Genomic DNA, 20,994 nt, shown 5'->3' on the forward strand with positions numbered 1-20,994 from the left:
TATATTAAAGCTTCCCATCCGCTGTACTACATTACATTGGATGCACTGCAGCCTTGACGCAAGACCTTACAGCAAAACAAACACAAAAAACAAGGATTTATCTAGCTGGCCTGCAGCACATGGTATGAGTAGTGACTGTGATAGTTGTGCGAAAGCTGTGGGCGCTGTTTACTGAGAGAGTTATTGCGCTGTTCTCCTCAAGGACATGAGAAAATTACACTGGAACAGGTGTCTCATGCTCGAAGATGCACAAACATGAGATATAAATCCACTATACATAAATGACGTGAAATATAAATAAAGTGGTAAGAAAGCGTCTGCTGAGAAGGCCATTGTAAATGTACACAGTTCATAAATGACAGTTTTCTTGAACGGTTATTTCTCAAGATCCCAAATCCTGCGGATCGGGTTGTTATGAGTTTCTCTTCCAGGGACGCAACACCTCAGCCATCCCTAATCTCTTTTTAATTAGTGTGTTAAAGTCCCTCACACACACACAATCATATTCTGTAACACTATTTACTTGGGCACCGTTGACAAAAGTAACGAACACAAATCCCTCACGTCTCGACGTGCAATCAGAACAACAACACAAACGCCCAGAGGATGCAGAGCCTGTTTGTCACAAGCATGTGATATGAAAACTCAAAAGTGTGTGTGAGAGAGGAAGATGACCCACAATGGTGGGAGTTAGCATTCCTGCAGCTCACTCATTTGAAACATACCACCGCCGCTCCAAACCCATCAGCGCATGCATGTTTGCACGCACGTACCCGTTCTTCAGTACAAGGGTCCGCATCGTTTCCTTTTTCCCCACATCAGCTCGCTAACCTGAGCGCCGAAACAACATCCTAGATCTAACAAATTCACATGCGTTCCCTCGAAATGGGCATAATGAGGTCACTGACACACAAACACAAATTCCACTTTGGCTCTGACAATGAACACTGAACACTGATCAAACCTGACCGCATCACTTTATCATCAACTATGGGGATCCCCTGACGCAAACAGCAATGAAAAAACAACAACATACAGACAAAGGTTGACGAGAAAAAGTCAAAAACATGCACAAGTTCTTGTGCAGTTCCCGCACGAGTACGTTTTATGAGCTATGTCGTAGCTGGGGAATTACAAGCCGCACAGGCTGATGATGAATCGTATCTAGGCCAACCTCACACAGTCATACTACGAGCTGACCTTTTAGAGAGCACGCGCGGTGTACCCTAGGAATGCCATTTTTTATGCCTGCGATTGTCTGTTTTGATGTGTACACGTGTGTTTAAAAGTATTTAATTTGTGAAACTGTGAGTGACACTGAGCATGTGTGGACTCATGAGTAGCTTTTTCATTATAAGCACCTCACACACACACACACACACAGTTTAGCACAATTCGTGTGAAAGGCGGCACATGAGGGTGATTGTGTGTCCATCTGTTGCAGCTCTGGCAGAGAGTATGTATAAAGCAAAAAAAGCAGCACAAACGTGCAGTTTTCAGTCACAAACACACAGAGCTGCTGGGGCCCCTCACTGTACCCCCTACATAGGTCTCCTATTCACACATCATTAGCACCACAGGGAAAAAAAAAAAAAAAAGAGTGAGGACATGTGTGAGCCGGGAACACGTCGACCAAATATAGGCCATGTTGATTTAGGAAAAGTGCGCAAATCATTTACAATCTGGAAACAATGGCTGTGTTTAGAGAGTTGCATACTAACAAAGTTAGGGGTAAGAATCACAGGGTACCTCATGATACGATACACGATACCGATATCATTAGGATACAGCAATTCTGCGATAATCAATATAATGCTAGACAATACTATAATGATATATCACGTTATCTGTCTAACTATGAAAACAAAAATGGCACTTTCAAATAAACCTTTCCTGATAATTTACTCACCCCCATGTCATCCAAGATGTTCTTTCGTCAGTCGAAAAGAAATTAAGGTTTTTGATGAAAATATTCCAGGATTATTCTCCTTATAGTGGACTTCAATGGACTCCAAATGGTTGAAGGTCAAAATTACAGTTTCAGTGCAGCTTCAAAGGGCTTTAAACGATATCAGATGAGGAATAAGGGTCTGATCTAGGGAAACCATCGGTCATTTTCGGAAAAAAAAAATACAACTGTACAGTATATGCTTTATAAACACAAATTATTGCCTTGCACATGCTTCCGCTTTCTGTATTCTTCAAATATTCTTCTTACGCCTTCCCTATTCTACTTAAGTAACGAACGCAGCACCAGTTTCGTTTTTTTTCCGCAAGTAGAATAGGGAAGGCGTAGGACACTTAAACTGTAATTTTGACCTTCAGCCGTTTGGAGGCCATTGAAGTCCACTATAAGGAGAATAATCCTGGAATGTTTTCATCAAAAACCTTAATTTCTTTTCGACTGACGAAAGAAAGACATGAACATCTTGGATGACATGGGGGTGAGTAAATTATCAGGAAATTTTATTTAAAAGTGGACTAATCCTTTAAGTGCGGGTTGACAAACGTGACTGGGGCATCTATTATTTTACTTACACGGCTGTCCGCAATCCCATTAAAAACCTTTTTCTTAGGTTAGTTAAATTGTGTTCACGTTTCCCTCATTCATGTGTTGAGCGCCACCTCGAGGAGCCATGAAGTAGTAACGCTGGGAGCAGGGAAATCTGTATAGAGTGCCTTATTTTATTAATCAAAATATCAATATTTAGGGCCAGCATATCGATTCTTGTATCACACAGAGAAAGACAATGATATATTGCCCTATCGATATTTTGTCCTACCTCTAATCAAAGTCCTTTCAAGGAAAGTCTGTTCAATCAGAGGCTAATTTTGCAACACATCCGGGCAGCTATTTCGGGCATCCCAAATCCTAAATATCTGAATGGAGGAATCTTGAACTGCTTGCCATACATGCATTTAAATAACAAATTTCAAATCTGCAACAAAATCTGACATGACGGCGAGTTAATGATGACAGAAGGTTTATTTTGGGTGAGCTATCCATTTACGTCAGCAAGTCCAGCTGTCGTCTCGGAAATAAACCTTTGTTTTACATTTGTAATCAAAGTGTGTGTAAAAATGTCACATCAAATAATGAGTCATGAAATTCACTGCGGATATTACTTCCATTTCATTCATCACACTGGAAAAATCTTGTGCATTGCATTGTGGGTCTCAGCTCAGTGCTACACTGATAAGGCATCTTTTCCATGTGGGCTGGACAAATGTAGGCCAACTTGATGCAGGCTATAAGGAGATAAAACAGAGGAAAAGACGGAACTAAAGAGTGATCTAAAACCGTGACGGATACGGTTTTTCTTTGACAAGAATGTAAAATATTACATGGCATTATCAATCATCAACAAAACATGGGAATATTATGTAGGGGTGTGCGATATCATGGTTTTTGTCTCCACGATCTGCTTTTGAAGAAATATCGTAGCATTGTGCTACAGTGCATTCAATCAGTTGCAGTCCTGGGGCCTCCGTCCCAACATGCTGAACGACACGACGTACATTCACATCACGTTAACGCATAGGTAGGGTTACACTCACATGACATTGCAGTTATTCACTACAATAAGCCTTGTCGGTTAAACATTTTATTTGCACGCTGTTCTGACATGCGTTTTTCTGAGAACGTACAACCAATCGACGTGCATACTAAAAGCCTGTGAGTACTGAACCAAGTTATCTTTTGTGTCTTATTGCACTTAAAACTGACAAATACACACAAGGTTTACATAAAGTCGATTATGTCTTAAGTGAACGTAAACAGTTTGGGAGAAAACCATGCGTGTCTTTATATTAGATCTGTGCATTTGCTTTTAAAGTGACAGCAGCAGAATAAGCATGCTGCAGTTTGTCATTAAAGTTAATCAAACAACAAACGTCAGAGAAAATCATTCACTGCTCTTCACTGAATAACTTCAGTAGCTTTAATAAGAATCCATGTTTAGTGAAGTCCAGTATTTTATTTTTACTTTTGTTTATTCAATTTCTTACTTGAATACTACTGTTAAATACACCAGTGAAAAAAATGAAGCACTGTTTATTTCATTTGTATATTATATTGTATTTGTAATGTGCATCTTTGTTCTTACTGTTAATAAAAAAGATAATGAAATAAGTATTTTCATCTTTGTCCAACCCTACTTTAGCCTAAATTGTCTGTCATTATATATATATATATATATATATATATATATATATATATATATATATATATATATATATATATATATATATATATATATATATATATATATATATAAAAAAATATATATATATTATATTATATTATATTATTTTATATTATTATATATTATATATATATATATATATATATATAAATAAAGAATATAACCCTGTAAGGCTACATTTTAAATTTTTTCCTGAAAAAAATTGTGATAAGATATATCGCTCACTTTTAATATTACTTTATGTTGGACACTTAAACGTGACAAAACCCCTAAATTATCATTCCATGTGCCTGAAACACAATCAGATGAATTTAAACAAATTCATTCATATGTGAATTGTCCTACTGAAATCAATGTAGCACCTTGCGCAAGAATAGACAATTTACACAAATAATTTTTTTCTCTCGCTTTCCTTGATTAAGGCCCCATGTGTATATAGAACAGACACAATCACTCCAGAATAAATACAGTAACATTTTGGCGTCTATCTTGCAGCTGTAAAGTGGCTTATGTGGATTTAAAGTAAATTCAGTGTCACACAAATCTTTTAGGAGTAAATTCGGTAGTGAAAGCTGTAAACGTACATTCCTGACATTACCTATGACGCCTATACACACACTTGAGTACTAAAATCCATATCCTACAAAAACACACTAAAACAACCCAAACATTCATAATCAAACTAAAACACTTGCGCAAAAACCTGAGCAAACAACACGCCTCTAAATATCAATACGCACACGCTCACAGGGATCAAGCACACAGGCTCAGACGTGCTCATTCCTGAGAGGATTTGGCTGGCAGCCTGGGGCAAATTTTTTAAGGCAAGAGGGAGGGAGACGAACATTCCGTCTAGACGTGGTCATCAATAGTGCACCGTCTGCCTGTCTGTCTGCCCTTCCCAACATCTGTCTACACACATCCACTACAACATACGCCCTGATAAGAGCCGCATACACGGGCGACTGAGTTATCCACTCGCATACTAGCGCAAGCAAAACTAACATACTGTGCCGGTGATCACGGATCAGCTCGGCGGGCCGAGAGCCGTAAACACACAGAGGAACGGTCTCTCGCCTCTCCTGCTCTCAGATTTCACAGAGTCAAACAGAGCTCTGCCTGTTCCCTTTCCTACACATGGGCGGCTTTAAATAGGCCTATGAATGGGAGATCTGTATGCACGCGTGTTAGAGCAGAGTACTCTCAAGTGTGCGCCGGTGAAAAGCAGCGACCGCATAAGCCTCCCATGGCGCGGCTACGCTAGGCTACAACGCACACACATGTACTCACACATGCACAAAGACATTGGCAGACACAGTCTCGGTGGAGATACGTCTCTGAGGTGCGTGTTCTTTGGGCTATGGCACCCTACGGTTCATTTCAGAAGCTGCTGTCAGGGCTCAACCAGAGTCATCTCACAACGTTGGAAAAGGCCCACGCTGCTCTCTGTAGGATGCAAGAGGGGCAGAACGTGACCTTCCTCTCTCAGCAGGACACACACACAGTCAGTGAGAGCTGTGGTCGAAAGAGGACAAAAACATCTGGATGTTTGCGTGGCAGCTGTGAACCTACGTTTCTGAGTTTTTGTACTGACACCAATGAAAAATGTACTGAAGTGTGTGATTGATACTACTGGCCAAGATGGTTGACTAGTCAGTCAATAATTTTGTCACAGCTTTAAAATTAATTCAGAAACCCAACTTCTTAAAAAAGGGTAGGCTTTTATAAGTGTTAAACCACTAGCATGCTAAAAACCATTTCAGAGAAATTGTGTGTGGATCTAAAGGAAACCATGAATTCATAATATACAGCCAAACCAAAATGTATTCAGACACCTTGAACATTTCATTAATACAGCTTATTCACTATAGTTTAAAAAATGGTAATAAAATATGACAAGATATTAAACTCAGAGTTAAACTGTGTCAGAAAAAATTAATCTTAATTATGTGAGATAACACTTAAGCAAAACATGGTCAAGTCAAAGTGTATGAATAATTTTTGGTCCCAAATTATCAATTTTACTGGTAGTCCACTGTATGAAGAATTTTTGGTTCGCAGTTTACTTTTTTTTTTGCTATCCTTACATAAATGAACTATAGTGTCCTGCACCCACTAGTAAAAAAAATATAAAAAATGTCCGATTAATTTTTGGTTTGACACATATATATATATATATATATATATTAAAAGCATGCAACCTAGACTAACATTATGTTAGGTGTGTTAGAGGTAGAGAGGGAGTCGGTCTCTATGGGTGCATGTCATTAAACCGTGTGCATGGCACAGGAGAATCACCAACATGGCAGCTTGACACACAAAACTGGCAGTGCATTTCACTTCTGCCATCTTCAACAGCCCTTGAGAGAGAGAGAAAGACAGACAAGACAGTGAAAGAGAGAGACAGAGCAAGGGAGAGAGAGAACAACTGCCCACCCACAGAGAGCTGAGTCTCATACGCAGAGTTTAAGCTGCAGACAGCGCACACGCACACACAATTTCACTCTACACAAGGAGGCTCATGCATTTTGCATGGCATAGCCTGTTAGGGGCCACAGTGACTGGCTTTGCATAGAGAAAGGGAGTTTAAAAAAAAATTGTAAAAAAAAGGAAGAAGAGAGAGAGCAGTGTCCTATCCATCCATCCCCTACAAGAGGAAGCTGTCAGCACACATCCACACCGTTACCAGAGTACATAAACCCTCACACACCATCACTCATCAATCAAGCTCAATACATAACAGAAGATAATGGAGAGGAGAACGGGACATCGTCACACGCAGGGTGTCATTTTTAGACAAAATAAACAAACATACGCCCTTACAGACTAAATGGCACAGCTGACATCCCCAAAAACTCTTTGCAATGCAAAATATTTCCATCATACATTACCTTTATATGGATTATGCTCAAGGCACATACGTGGGCTAATAACCACAAAACTACACTACCATTCAAACGTTGAGCCGACAGGATTTTAAAAATGTTTTTGAAGGAATTCTCTTATACTCACCAAGGTTGCTTTATATGATCAGAAATATAGTAAAAACAACATTATGGAATATTACAACTCACAAATGTATAGACCATATGCGCCAGAGAAACGTGCCTGCAGCCATCTTTAAAATGTTGTCTTTGAACTTCCGTTTTTGCGGTAGCTCTGTATATTTCAATGCCATCGCTGGTGAAGTGGATTTACAAACATTTACATTTACGCATTTGGCAGACGCTTTTATCCAAAGCGACTTACATTGCATTATACTATACATCTGTATCTAAGTACATTTACTTATTGTAGAATTAACAAAAGATATCATGAGCATTGTAATGTTTAAAGCAGATGTCTTAACAAATGTCAGTAGACTGGGAAGATTTTAAAATTAGCAGTTTATTCATAAATGCCTAAAATCGTTGTGGAAATACAAACCGGAAATCAAAAAGGCAACAAACACTGAAAAGGGGCAGGGCTACATAATGTTTATAATATAATCTATTTTAAAATGTAATTTATTCCTGTGATGGAAAAGCTGGATTTTCAGCATCATTACTCCAGTCTTGAGTGTCACATGACCCTACAGAAATCATTCTAAGATGCTGATTTGCTGCTCAAGAAACATTATTATAAGTGCTGATAATATTTTTTTTTTCCAAAAGAACAGCATTTATTTGTAATAGAAAATGTATCACTTTCGATCAATTTAATGCATCCCTGATTAATAAAATTATTTCTCCCAAACTTTTGAATGTTAGTGTACACTTGGAATTCTACTCTACTCTAGCACTCTAATACAGATTCAAGCCAGCGTGGTCGAACCTAAATATCGATATCTGTAAAAAACGGTCGACCTTTAACTATCACAAAAGAACAAAAAAATTCACCTGTCCTTCTTTACATTGAGGCACTTACAGTGGAACTAAATGGGCTAATCTGTAAATACTTTTTCAAAAAGTATAGCCACTAGATAGCATGCATGTAAATAATATGCATGTAAACATGATTTTAGTGTGATAAAATCGCTTACTAACCTTTTCTGTGTAGTTCAGCCCAATTTTACAACTTCTTTGCTATGCAAAAATTAACACCTAAAACCCTAAAACAACCGTAAAATTGATTTAAACGGCTTTACAGCTCACATAATACATGAGTTTTAGAGGAAGAACCAATGTAAGTACATTTAAAAAATGATTAACCTTCATATTTCTTTTTAAATCCTCCTTCCACTAAGCATTCTCTTCAAACAGGCGCTTCACGACAGTAGCCTGAAATAGAAAACGTACAGAATTGCAAAGTGTTTTGAATCAAAAAATCAAGTCTGTCATCATATTAAAGAGCTGAAACATGCTGAGACAAGACATAAACGGGCACTGATGTATGTCAGACATGTGGGACTGCTTTCTGGGATTGATCAATAGATGTCTTGTATTAGAGATCAATAATTACTAGACAGATGGACTGTCAATCAAAGCAATTATACGACTGTCCTTTGTTTTGCTTGTAACCCAGAGCCAAATGTGTGCTGCTCTCCAGAGAGACATGAACATGCAGGCTGGTGCTGTTGTTCAGGTTGAGGAATCCCCCAGCTTGATGCAAGCTTGGAACAGACTGTCCTCATACAGCCAGGAGAGCAGAGCGAGTCTACATTCAGAGCCTCCGCAGGGAAAGGAGGGAAGAGATGAGAGGGGAGGGGAATGTTCTCCTATGGCAGCCAGACCCTCACTCGCATTTTCTGATGGTTTGGGAAATGCAGTCTCAAGTGGGAGGAGAAAGAGAAAGATTTACAGTACAGGTAGCTGTATGTAGCGTACCGGTGCATTAATCACAACCCGACGGCGTTGTGAATGTGTCTTTGGAGCTGTCGGCAGAATGACACATCTTCCTTAGGGATGAGCTTGGCGTTAGGAAACAAGAGCATGCAGTAATGGGAGGAAAATATGCAGTCTAATGAGATTGTGGTGAAAAGAGCAGTTTCACACTAAAAAAAAAAAAAGTGCCTCACAAGCACAGATGAGGATAACTGCAGGAAGCATCTTCATGACCCATTTTTTGCCAACTTAACTGATGAAGCAGGACAACTGTGGCCTCTGCATTACATTCCATCAAAAGGGTGTCCGACCACAGTGTGAGCGCATAATCGCAGCACTCTTAATGTTTTGCAAGAGGACATTAAGATGAATCATTAGCCAGCACAGTCAGACGGTCCTATCTGGAGCAGAGGGACACCGACTCCGCTTGTGTCCCAGTTAGGACGGACTCACTCCTATTATGTCCCTGTTACATGAAGACTAACACTGCTGGTTTTGCAGTATATCATCAGATCAAGTTATAGTAGATTTACAGCAGTCAGAGAGGGAGGAAGCGGAAAAGACAGAAAATATTATATTACACATTATAGATATAAATGTCTTTGGGGGTCAGTAGGAATGAAATGGAACAAATCATTTAAATCAATGGTCTTATAAAGAACATGCTGATGTTAAAAGACTGGCTTATGAAGGCTTCTTCCTTTTCAAGGGGACTATGTCTCTGTTCCATGCAGAACTAGACATATATGTTGAGTGCGTGAACACAACGGCCAATCAGAGGTATTTAAAGAGTTAGTTCACCCAAAAATGAAAATAATGTCATTTATTACTCACCCTCATGCCGTTCCACACCAGTGAGACCTTCGTTAATCTTCGGAACACAAATTAAGATATTTTAGTTGAAATCCGTTGGCTCCGTGAGGCCTCCATAGGGAGCAATGACATTTCCTCTCTCAAGATCCATAAAGGTACTAAAGACATATTTAAATCAGTTCATGTGAGTACAGTGGTTCAATATTAATATTATAAAGCCACGAGAATATTTTTGGAGCGCCAAAAAAACTAAATAATGACTTATATAGAGTGATGGCCGATTTCAAAACACTGCTTCAGGAGCACATATGAATCAGTGTGTCGAATCTGCTGTTCGGAGCGCCACAGTCACATGATTTCAGCCGTTGGCAGTTTGACACGCGATCTGAATCATGATTCGACACACTGCTTCATGAAGCATTGGAGCACAAATGAATCAGTGTTTTGAAATCGGCCATCACTAAATAAGTCGTTATTTTGTTTTTTTGGCGCACCAAAAATATTCTCGTCGCTTTATAATATTAATATTGAACCACTGTACTCACATGAACCGATTTGAATATGTTTTTAGTACATTTATGGATCTTGAGAGAGGAAGTGTCATTGCTCCCTATGGAGGCCTCACTGAGCCATCGGATTTCAACTAAAATATCTTAATTTGTGTTCTGAAGATTAACGAAGGTCTTACGTGTGTGGAACGGCATGAGGGTGAGTAATAAATGACATTATTTTCATTTTTGGGTGAACTAACCCTTTAAGAATGCGTTCAACAGCCCTCAAAATGCTAGAGGGAAATGCTGGTATCATCACATTTTTAAAATTTCAGTACCGACTTGATAAAACCAAAGCATGATAAAAAAAAAAGTATACCTTGAATTCAATGCAAGTCATTTGGGATAAAAATGTCTGCCAAAAGCATATAGTATAATCAACCTTTCTCTTGCGCCATCAACCATCTTTGATTATTTTTTGTACTGAGCTCATCCCAATGAAAAAATACATGCAATGCTGCCAAAACGAAGTGCTAATATGACACAAAAATCATATTAACAGCACAGCAGGCATTGCTCTTGTCTTTTGCACACATGAGATTTCTTTAACTAATGCTCACCATGGCAGTTGAACCACCTGGCTGAATAATCAAGCATGTCTTGACAAATTTGGGTTAGCCGCAGTCTGCGGTCCGTCCTGGGGCTGTTCTGGCTGCTGGCTCTTCTCCAGGGACTTGGCGAAAGATCGGTACAACAATATTCCCAGCTTGAGCACAAAGAGCAGGGCCCCCAATCTGCCCACAGCGTCCGAATGTTGAGCCAACAGGGAGGAGTATGTTGTCTTAACGGCCAACAGGAACACTGGGCTTTATATAAATAGGACAGATTGCCAAATCACAGAGTGTGTGCTTTTTTGGGGGGCTTTAGGGTTAGTTAGTGATTTGTTTGTGCATGAGGACAAACAGTTGGAAATAAATGAACAGAGAGGTGGAGTGTGTGACCGCCTGAGCACATGGACTGTGGCGATACTGAGAGATGAATGCTTCACCATGAGTGGAGCAAAAGGAAAGAGTAAAAGCTGCTGAATGTCCTGATCTGAACCTGATCTCGCTCTCTTATTTTTTTCACATTCCACACTATTAATCATTCCTTTATCTACCCATCTCTCATCAGGTATATAGCTGCTTGGGGCCAATGGGTGTACACACATGCTCATTCATTCAAGTAAATATGCATTTGCCAGCAAGTCTCTTCATATTCAGTGTACAATAGAGGTGTGACGTGACGAGACACGAGACTGAGTTTTTTAAGAACGAGGTTTTACCGCAGTATCCTCAATGATGAAATACATATCTAGAAAAACAGTCTGCAGGTGCATTTGAAATGTTTTAACTAATCACCTTGTAATGAATATCATTTCAGTTCTACTTTCTGAGTATTAATTATCATCTGCAGTAAAAGACAACAATACTCAAGCACTGTAAAAGTTGAGTTTGTGGCAAAACCTGACTGGCTTTTCTCCTGTATGATTGAAATCACGTTTGAATGCGCGCTCGCGTTTTACTTTCGCTTTCTATTTCGCGATCGCGTGTACTCTGAATAGGGAACGGCGATTCTGAGCACGCATTCTACAAGATAAAACATTTGTCAGACGCTTAGGCTCTGTTGTGCAACAAATCCTCCGCCATGGTCTTGTCAGTCATCTCACCACATGATCACTGAACTCTGATTCCTGCTGTACTATGTACGACTCTGCAGCTCGTGTTGGATGAGCTAGATGGGAGTGAAGCAACTGTTATCCAAATTAATTAAATTGTTTTTATTTCTATAAAAAAAAAAAAAAAATCAAAACGACTCATTTTTCAAGGTGTTTTCATTTTTATTGAAGACAGAAAAACAAGACCTGGTTAGGACACTGTGTAAATCAATCTCGCTCTTCTTCAGCTCGTCTCCGTCTCTGTCCAATACACACAGTTACCATCTGCTGAATTCACCCACTTCAGCCAGATCAATAGTTCTCCTCAATCACTCTCTCTCTCACTGCCATAAACACACACTCACTGCCCTCCGCTCCTCTTATGCAAACAGAGACTGATTAGGTCATTCGGCTGCTTATTTTGAGGGGCTGAGTTGCATCCACTGGAGTCTCTGATATTTACACTGGAGCAAACCCTGAGCTCAACAAACTCGATCAAACAGACAAAACCCTGAGCCTCTCAAACCTCTGACCTTTCATTACTCTTCAATCTCTCACCAAACACAGGCTACATGAAGATAAAGTTCCCAAGATACATTGTCATGTTCTGCAGATTGCTGAAAATGCCAGGCAGAAACTAGAAGACAGAACAATCCATGTTGTAGCCCTCCATAACATCAGCTAAAAGTTGTTATCACATTTACAGTTTCTTGGCCTTTCAATAGGAATCTGTGCGATCAGGAGTTTCACATGAGGGTGAAAATGTTCCTGCAAATTTAAAATTTGCAAACAAAGCCAAAGCAGGATCAAACGTTGCACGTCATCAAGCAACACGCAATTTGAAAGCCTGAGATACTCGAATAATAAAAGATTCTAAGGCTTTAAAAAAAATATTCAATCAAATTAGAGGACCGGAACTAACTGTTGAATAATAAATGATAGACACGTGACGAAATGGAAACAGCAAAGCAAAAAAGGACTGCAGCTGTCATAGAGGAAGAAAAAAAAAAATATCGAGAGGGGGAAAAAAAGAGAGAGAAGTCTGACAGGGAAGATACGTCACAAACGAGGTTTGTGGCCATGGTGAAAGATGAGAGAACAAAACATATACAGACAGGAAAATGTCAGCTTTTCTCTCATAGATTTTAAAAGGAAGGAAAGAAAAACAGAAAGTGGAAATAGGAGAGCTTGATGGTGGAGAGCTGTCCTCCTTGCCCGCGGTGCATGAAGTTACTGATTTCACAATTACAAAAGGCAGAAAAAGAAAGAGAGAGAGGCAGCTGTCTAGTGTCTGCACCGCAGCCGCCGTCTCATCCTCTGTGGGAGATCGACAGGACTCCATCTGTCTGCCAGACATGTCTGCACACCAAACCTTAAACCATCACAGCTGCCTATCACTGACATACAGTCATACAAACAAACAAACAAATAAACACATTAGCTATCTGTATGAGAGCCAAGTGGCATGGGAAATGATGGGGAGAGACAGATCAGGTAATGTCACAGGTCTAAATGACTCAAACTTGTGTCGCCAACATGAGCAGCAACAGCGTGTTGGTGACGCATACATACTAACCATCAGGCCACTAAACTGATATACTCAATTTTGGAGAGAAAATTTAACATCGGTTATGCCCGGCTTAAGCCTAGTCTCAAACTAAAATGTATGTTTGAACTAAACAACTTGTACTGACATATCTTAAAATATGTAAGTGAGATTTTGTCTAGAGAAGCACACCATTTGTTTTTTTCTAGTGAACGTTTATAAAGGCTACTTAAATGCCCTAGAAGTGCAAGACAAGCATTTGTGTTTAAAAAATATAGTTTTTTCTTTCTTTCTTTCTTTCTCTTTTTCTTTCTTTCTCTTTCTTTCTTTCGTTTCACTAGATAAGACTCTTATTCCTCGTCTGGGATCATGTAGAGCCCTTTGAAGCTGCACTGAAACTGTAATTTGGACCTTCAACATGTTGGTGCCCATTGAAGTCCACTATGTGGAGAAAAATCCTGGAACGTTTTCCTCAGAAACCTTGATTGCTTTTCGACTGAAGAAAGAAAGACATGAACATCTTGGATGACATGGGGGTGAGTAAATTATCAGGAAATTTGAATTCTGAAGTGAACTAATCCTTTCAGGAATCACAGGCATGTTCCGCCAGTGACTGTTTCAAAACCCAGTAAGCTGCCTATCATTAGAAGCACAGTATATGCTGTCTAGGCTGTCTATAACCACACAGATGGGGGGGGGGCACTGTCCTTGATGAAGGGGAAGAGGGCGAGGCCTGGTTCTGAGCAAGCTAAAGTGCTGTGTGCAGAAGTCTGGCGGTGAGGGTCTGATTGTCACCAACATCCACACAGCCACCTGTGGAAACTCTGAGTCACTTGTTCTGGCACTCCAGCATCACAGATGTTTGGAGTGAACATTTCACCCAGTAAACTGATGAGCCTGTCTGCCCTGCTTCCCGTACACACACACACACACACTTAACAGTGATTTCTTGATATGGACACAAGCAGATGAGCGTGCATGTGTTGTTTCTCTTTACCGGCATGACCCATGTAAGCTCAGCGTCTGAGCAATGACCTTTGACGCACGCACATATGTCTGTTTACAGTCCCTTCAAAAGCCGTTTAACACAAAACTATAAGCACCTGTTTTCTTGACACCATTTTAATTCTGATCAGTGTTGTTAATGTTAACTATTAAAATTATTTTCAGTTATAGGAATAAAGTGGAAATAAAATAAAATATTAGATGAAAAACCTAAAAAAAAGGGGTTTTTTTTACTAAAACTCAAAAATGAAAATTCTGTCATCATTTACTCACCCTCATGTCGTTCCAAACCTGTCAGACTTTCGTTCATCTTTGGAACACAAATTAAGATATTTTTGATGAAATCTGAGAGATTTCTGTCCCTCCATTGACAGTCTATGCATCTACCACTTTGATGCTTCAAAAAGTTCATAAAGAGATTGTGAAACTAATTCATATGAATCGAGTGGTTTAGTCCAAATTTACTGAAGAAACTCTATTGCTTTATATGATGAACAGATTTAATTTAAGCTTTTATTCACAATCATTGATCAACTCACACATCAGTTTGTTCTCGCGCATCAAGCAGGTTCGGTTGAGCTTCTGTTTAAGTTCGCTGATCAATGTTTATATGTGAATAAAAGCCTAAATTAAATAATTTCATCATATAAAGCAATCACGTCTCTTCAGAAAACCACTTAACTCATGTGGATTAGTTTTACGATCTCTTTATGAACTTTTTGAAGTGTCAAAGTGGTAGTTGCGTAGACTGTCAATGGAGGGACAGAAATCTCTCAGATTTCATCAAAAAGATCTTCACTTGTGTTCTGAAGATGAACGAAAGTCTTACAGGTTTGGAACGACATGAGGGATGAGGAATTAATGACAGAATTTTCATTTTTGTGTAAACTAACCCTTTAAACTAAAATTAAAATAAACTGAAAATATAAAAAATAAATGCTGATTCAAAATATTAATAAATATTATATAATTCTAAAATAACACTGTTACTTATAGATGAACACTTTGAGAGTGGGGGCAAGTGAATCAAAAAGTTTTAAAATAGTTTAAAAATACATTAACCCTTGAAGGATCCTTACAGCTTAAAATAAAACTAATTGAGAAACAGAAGAAAAAAAAAAAATCACAAGAAGAAACAGAAGGATCAGGCAAAGCGTCAGGGCAGGTGCAAGACGCTGTCAGACAGCGACGTGTCGGGAGCTCGGCAGTTAACGGCTCGCCATGAAAAGAGAAGGTGTCACTGACTCACTCGCATTTCTGGGAGTTTGATTTCTCACCCTCAGAGACGATCCCTGGGGGAGTTTAGCGTGTGCTTGTGAATCAATTTCATTAGTGTGCGTTAAGCATAAGTGAGCTGAGTGTAACTGTGTTTGTGTGTCAGGGTGAGGTCAGTCTGTGTAGCAGATGTGACTGTATGACTGACAGACTCAAGGTTTGTTTCAGTACATGAAGTGTGTGTGTGTGTGTGTGTGTATATATGCGGGGGGGTGCGGAAGGAGGAATGCGGTTTGGGTGCTAGACGAGACACCAGACGGTATTTCCGGTACACTTGCATAAGCACACAGGAGAGACTGGGGCTGTTCTTCCTCTCTTAGACAGAACAATCATTTGCTCACATCGGCACTAAACTAAAAATAACTGTGTCTACTGGAACATCACCTCACTGTTAAACCATTAACCGCTGCCACTTGCATTTGAAAAAACATCTGACAGCACTCAGGGGGTCAATCTTTGTCTAACATGAGCGCTAACAACAAAAAAAACTCTGGCTTGCTGCCTTGGTCAAGGGGGTCATGAGACATGGCTGGTCAATGGGAGTGAAACAATCCAGATCTTTTTTCCCCCCGCTGACTTTTCTATAGATTCTAGAGCACTAGTACACTTTGTTGACTTTTGTTTCAACGGTTGCATCATGAAAGTGGAAGAATCTCTAGTGTTCTGGCTTTAAATTATACAATCATGCAATGTGGGCATTTCCCAATGCAATGACACCACTACGATTTTTCCCCCATTAAAAAAGGGAAACTTTTACAGATGTTACAAATAGTTCATCCACCTTAGTTTTCATGTGGAAGTAGGTTGTTTCCCATGAATGTGTGAGACTGCTGATTCATTAGCAGAAATTACTAAATAATTAGAAGAAAAACAAAATGCATTAAATGGTAAAACTACTTGACCTACAAAGCAATTGGTTTAAGATTACGATATTAATAAATTAAAGTAATATGATAAATACCAGTTTGCAGTGTCAGTATAATAAACTATTTCACAGTACAGCTAAAATAACTGGAAGCTGCTCACGGTAAAAATGCCTGTGCTCGAAAAAGAAAATTAAAACTAACTGGGAAAAAAAAAATACAATTTCATTAAACATCACAATGCCAATACACAGCAATAATACTAGACTGTACTGAGAAATTTAACAGTTAAATATTACTGTGACTTAATGTGATTAATTATGAAACCAGTTATTGTTACAATGTAACCAGTTACATTGAACCTATTATTTTATGATTAGTCAATCATAGTCTGAAAATGTGAAAAAACTAACAATGATAGAATATAAATTAAACTAAATTGAAAAAACAAACTTTTGTTAAAAAATTTAATTAGCATTTGTTAATGTTGCATTTAAATTGTGACAGGAGGCCTTGCACATTCGAGGTAAAAATGCCCGAAAATATACATAAATGCAAAATTTAAGGTTGTGCTAACCCCATCCACCCCCCCAAAGATGACCCTCTTCTGACCTGGGAGGTAGATGTATTTCCCGTTCAGCCAGACCAACTGGAATTCCCTCCCTCCTGCCATACTTCCCCACCTGCCCCGTGCCACCCCATAAAATTGGGTCAACACTAGTTTATCAAAACAACTACAGCCTTGCCCAGACAACAGAAAACAGTCTCCTCTGCAGACTATCACACATTACCATCTGGTCACACACGTGCAAATCCACTTGTGAACATGAAGCAAAACTTGACCTTAGTTAACCAACAAACATGGTGGAAGAAAAGACAAAAGACACTTACTCTGTCCAGTGGCCTCTTTAGCTGGTAGTTAAACTTCTCCTTCATCTCATTCAGGAGCTGTTTGAGTTGGGGCTCCTCCGCCGTGCCCTCGTGCTTGCGGCCCAGCTGTAGGTAGCAAGGCCACTTGGCCGAATCGAAGCCCCAGTGGCAGGTCCTCTTGTCGGGGGATTTGTGCGAGTGCATTACAAAGTTCTGTGGGGAAAACAGCAGCTGGCATTCCATGCACTGAATGCAAGGAACGTCCGGCTGGACGTAGAACTGGGGCACAAACAGGCCTTGGCACTTGCCCAGACACTGGTGTTCCACCTGGAAACTGGCCTCGCTCTCCTTCAGCAGGCCTTGGCCTGCAAGTTTGCTGTTGGGGTCGGCCGAGAGGGCGGCACCCGGGCGGAGCAGGGCATTGCAGAGCCGTTGGGCGTCCGTTAGGGTGATCAGGCCACAGGAAGGCGCATTGAAAGGCAGGATGCCCAGCACCTTGAGGATGTGGAGTTGCTCGGCATCGCATCGGGAACAGTAAACGTAAAGTTCGTCACAGACGGCGTTGATCTGCTGCAAAGAGAAGTCTCGCAGCACCGAATTGAGTACCTGGGGCAGACAAAGACGCTTTTCACCACCTACAACAAAGCAGGAGATGGACTCCCCTTCGAGGAGAGAATGGGTGAGCTCAGTAGAGCTGTCACAGGGAACCAAGAGCGGGCCTCCTCCAAGGACTGGGGGAGACGGCAGGGGAGCCATGCCAGCAGGAGAGGCGCACTCCTGAGCCGATTTTGCTGAGAAGGCAGCAGGACCTCCCAGGGAGCTCTGGCTGCTCAGCGTGAACTGTGCCAGAGTGTGCTTGAGGCCAGCGCTGAGATCTAAAGCCTTGGAAGCCCCGACCATGTGGAATTCTCTGTCTTCGATGTCCATTTCCGAGCTGGCGTGTTCCTCACGCTCCTTCTTGACCTTCGGGGGTTTGGAGACGCTCTCCAGGCTGCGCCGTTTCAAGTGCATTTCTGCCATTACCCTCTTTTTAATTGGAGCATCCTCCAGTCGCTCCCTGTACAGCCGCTTCATGTTGCCTTTGAATGACGTCAGGTCTTTGAATGGGGTTTTCAGACTCGTCTGAGGGCTGGCCATGTCAGTACACAGATTACTGGTCTTGCTTGGGTGGAAAATATTCAGCTGTTCTTCAAACACGACACCTTTGGGTTGCTCCTTCTTTTCTCGCTGGGTTAAAGGTTGCAAATCCTTTTGCGTCCAGCTACATGCATGATTGTGACAGAACTAATGGTTTGATGTGCTTCCTGTGAATGAAACAAAAAGAGTTAAGTGAATTGTTAAAAACATAGCACAAACAAAACGTTTGTTGACATTATTATTAGGGTAATAAAAAGCAGTTTTAGTGCTAAACTAGACGACAGAAACATTTTCTCCTCATCAGGATAATCTAATCTGAGACTGATCGATCTAAAGCTGGTTTCTCGGTGTTTTAGAGCCCTGTTTTCCTCTACTGACAACATGTCGAATCCTTCAACGCGTTAAATGAGTCAATGCACTAATAACATCGGTTTAACACTTAGATAACCAACAGCGAGCAGCCATTTAGTCCTGTCCAACCACAGCAGGCTAGAAATAAGATGTAATAACTGTACACCACCACATCTGTGAAAAGATCAAATCACACACGCCATCTCTATATAGGAGGAAAAACTGACTGAATATTTTGATGGCAGAAGCAAAAGCCTGACGGAAACGGAATTTCCGAGCATGAATATGAAGGCAAAATGAGATCAAAACCCCAAATTCAGCGCATGGCAAAGAGGTTTCGGCTACAAGCGGCACGAAAAACGCGTTAAATTCCTTATTCACAACATGCTGCGTCTGTTTCACGAACGTAAAACGCATATCAGCCAAATTTAGCAGCCAAAAATACAAGTTCCTCAAAATAAAAAACGTATTTTCGCTTGGTTGTGCTTTAACAGATCATTGCTCGAATAGACTGGACCGCAGACGCCGTTTCGTTTCCTCGTAAAATAACATTTTTCAGAAACAATGACAAAATGCTGTCTATTTTTAACCCTGAACGAAAGTGTGACTCCCGCAAGGACACCGCGGCTCTGTCCCCGACTCTATCCGTCTCTCTCCTCTCCTTCTCCGGGCACAGCTGCGCTGAACGCCCGCGGTGTGACATTCACCGGGAGACCCTCAACACGACCACAGAAAAGCTGACCCAATATGTCAAAACGACATCGAAAGCTTGGATTTTAAACACATTATATGACTTTATTCAGCAGTGAATCATTTGCCAAGCCATTCAGACTGACACCTGACCTCCCCGAAAAACGTTAGCTATCGCTACAAATATGTTTTTAATTAATAAACATATACGTTTTATAATTAATACACATATTATACATAATGTTGATCAGGTTGAGGATTTAAATCGAAGACACGACGACGCGTCACGTAAATGTGAATATGAGCATTTCAAACACTGAATATATAACGTTAACGTCCCTTTTAAATTAAAACATCTCACAAATTCACATGCTACACAATTAAATTATCATCGTTCAATAACCGCAGCTAAACCGAAAAAAATTCGCATAGACAGCTTTAGCAGTGCGGCTAGAACATTTAAACCCTTTAGCACACGCTAACAGAGCTAACGCTACAAATCCCGTTTCGAGTCCGAAACAAAACCACTGAAAACCATTAAAAACGATTTAGAAACATGTAAAGAATCTGCTGAACCATATAATAAATTAACACAGTCTATAGGTGAGCCTGTTGTCGTTTTTTAAAGGGACTTGCCTCAGGAAGATCGCTCCGGGTCCGCTGTCTCGCGCTCTCCCTCTAGTCTGTCTGACCGTCAACAACACGCGCGCAGACTGAAACCCTTCAGACAGCTCGAGCGTCACAGCGCGAGCGCGCACTAGCAGAGCGGATGTCGCGCGCGGGCGTGTCTGTCTGTCTGCCGCCCTCCCCCCATGTCTTGTGAAGTTCAGACGTGCAAGATTTTAGGAATAAACAGTACTAGTAACGGATTACATGTAATCTGGATTGTGTAATCAGATTATATAGCTACTCCTAATCAGACTAGTTACTTTTCTATTGATTATATGATTACGTTATTCTCATAATAGCAGTAAATTATTCATAATTCATTGATTCTATACTTGTTTGTTATGTTTTAATTTTTTTCCTTTCTATAAGAGTCACTAGTCATGTGACTATTACTGAAAACTGAGCTAAACAGCATTTGATCACTGGAGTTACAGAAATAATTTCACTTTTAAAGGATTAGTTCACTTTCAAATTAATATTTACTGATAATTTACTCACCCCCATGTCATCCAAGATGTCTTTCTTTGTTCAGTCGAAAAGAAATTAAGGTTTTTGATGAAAAAATTCCAGGATTATTCTCC

General features: G+C 40.2%; 1 protein-coding gene across 2 annotated transcripts in view; it reads right to left on the reverse strand.

Annotated features, from left to right (window-relative positions):
* Positions 1-20,489, reverse strand: part of skila (SKI-like proto-oncogene a) — a 35,050-nt gene extending 14,561 nt beyond the window's left edge. The window contains exons 1-2 of one of the 2 annotated variants that reach the window (XM_067363831.1): positions 20,381-20,489; positions 17,588-18,870 (exon numbers count right to left, since the gene is read on the reverse strand). In XM_067363831.1, coding sequence (XP_067219932.1) covers positions 17,588-18,703 — 1,116 coding nt within the window. In that variant the 5' untranslated portion in view covers positions 18,704-18,870; positions 20,381-20,489. Of the gene's footprint in view, positions 1-17,587; positions 20,319-20,380 lie in introns of those variants that run through there. The other variant, XM_067363832.1, reaches the window with a different exon arrangement.
* Positions 20,490-20,994: the final 505 nt, after the last annotated feature.

The sequence above is a fragment of the Chanodichthys erythropterus genome, chromosome 16 (genome assembly GCF_024489055.1).
Source record: "Chanodichthys erythropterus isolate Z2021 chromosome 16, ASM2448905v1, whole genome shotgun sequence".
In the NCBI taxonomy this organism is placed as follows: Eukaryota; Metazoa; Chordata; class Actinopteri; order Cypriniformes; family Xenocyprididae; genus Chanodichthys; species Chanodichthys erythropterus.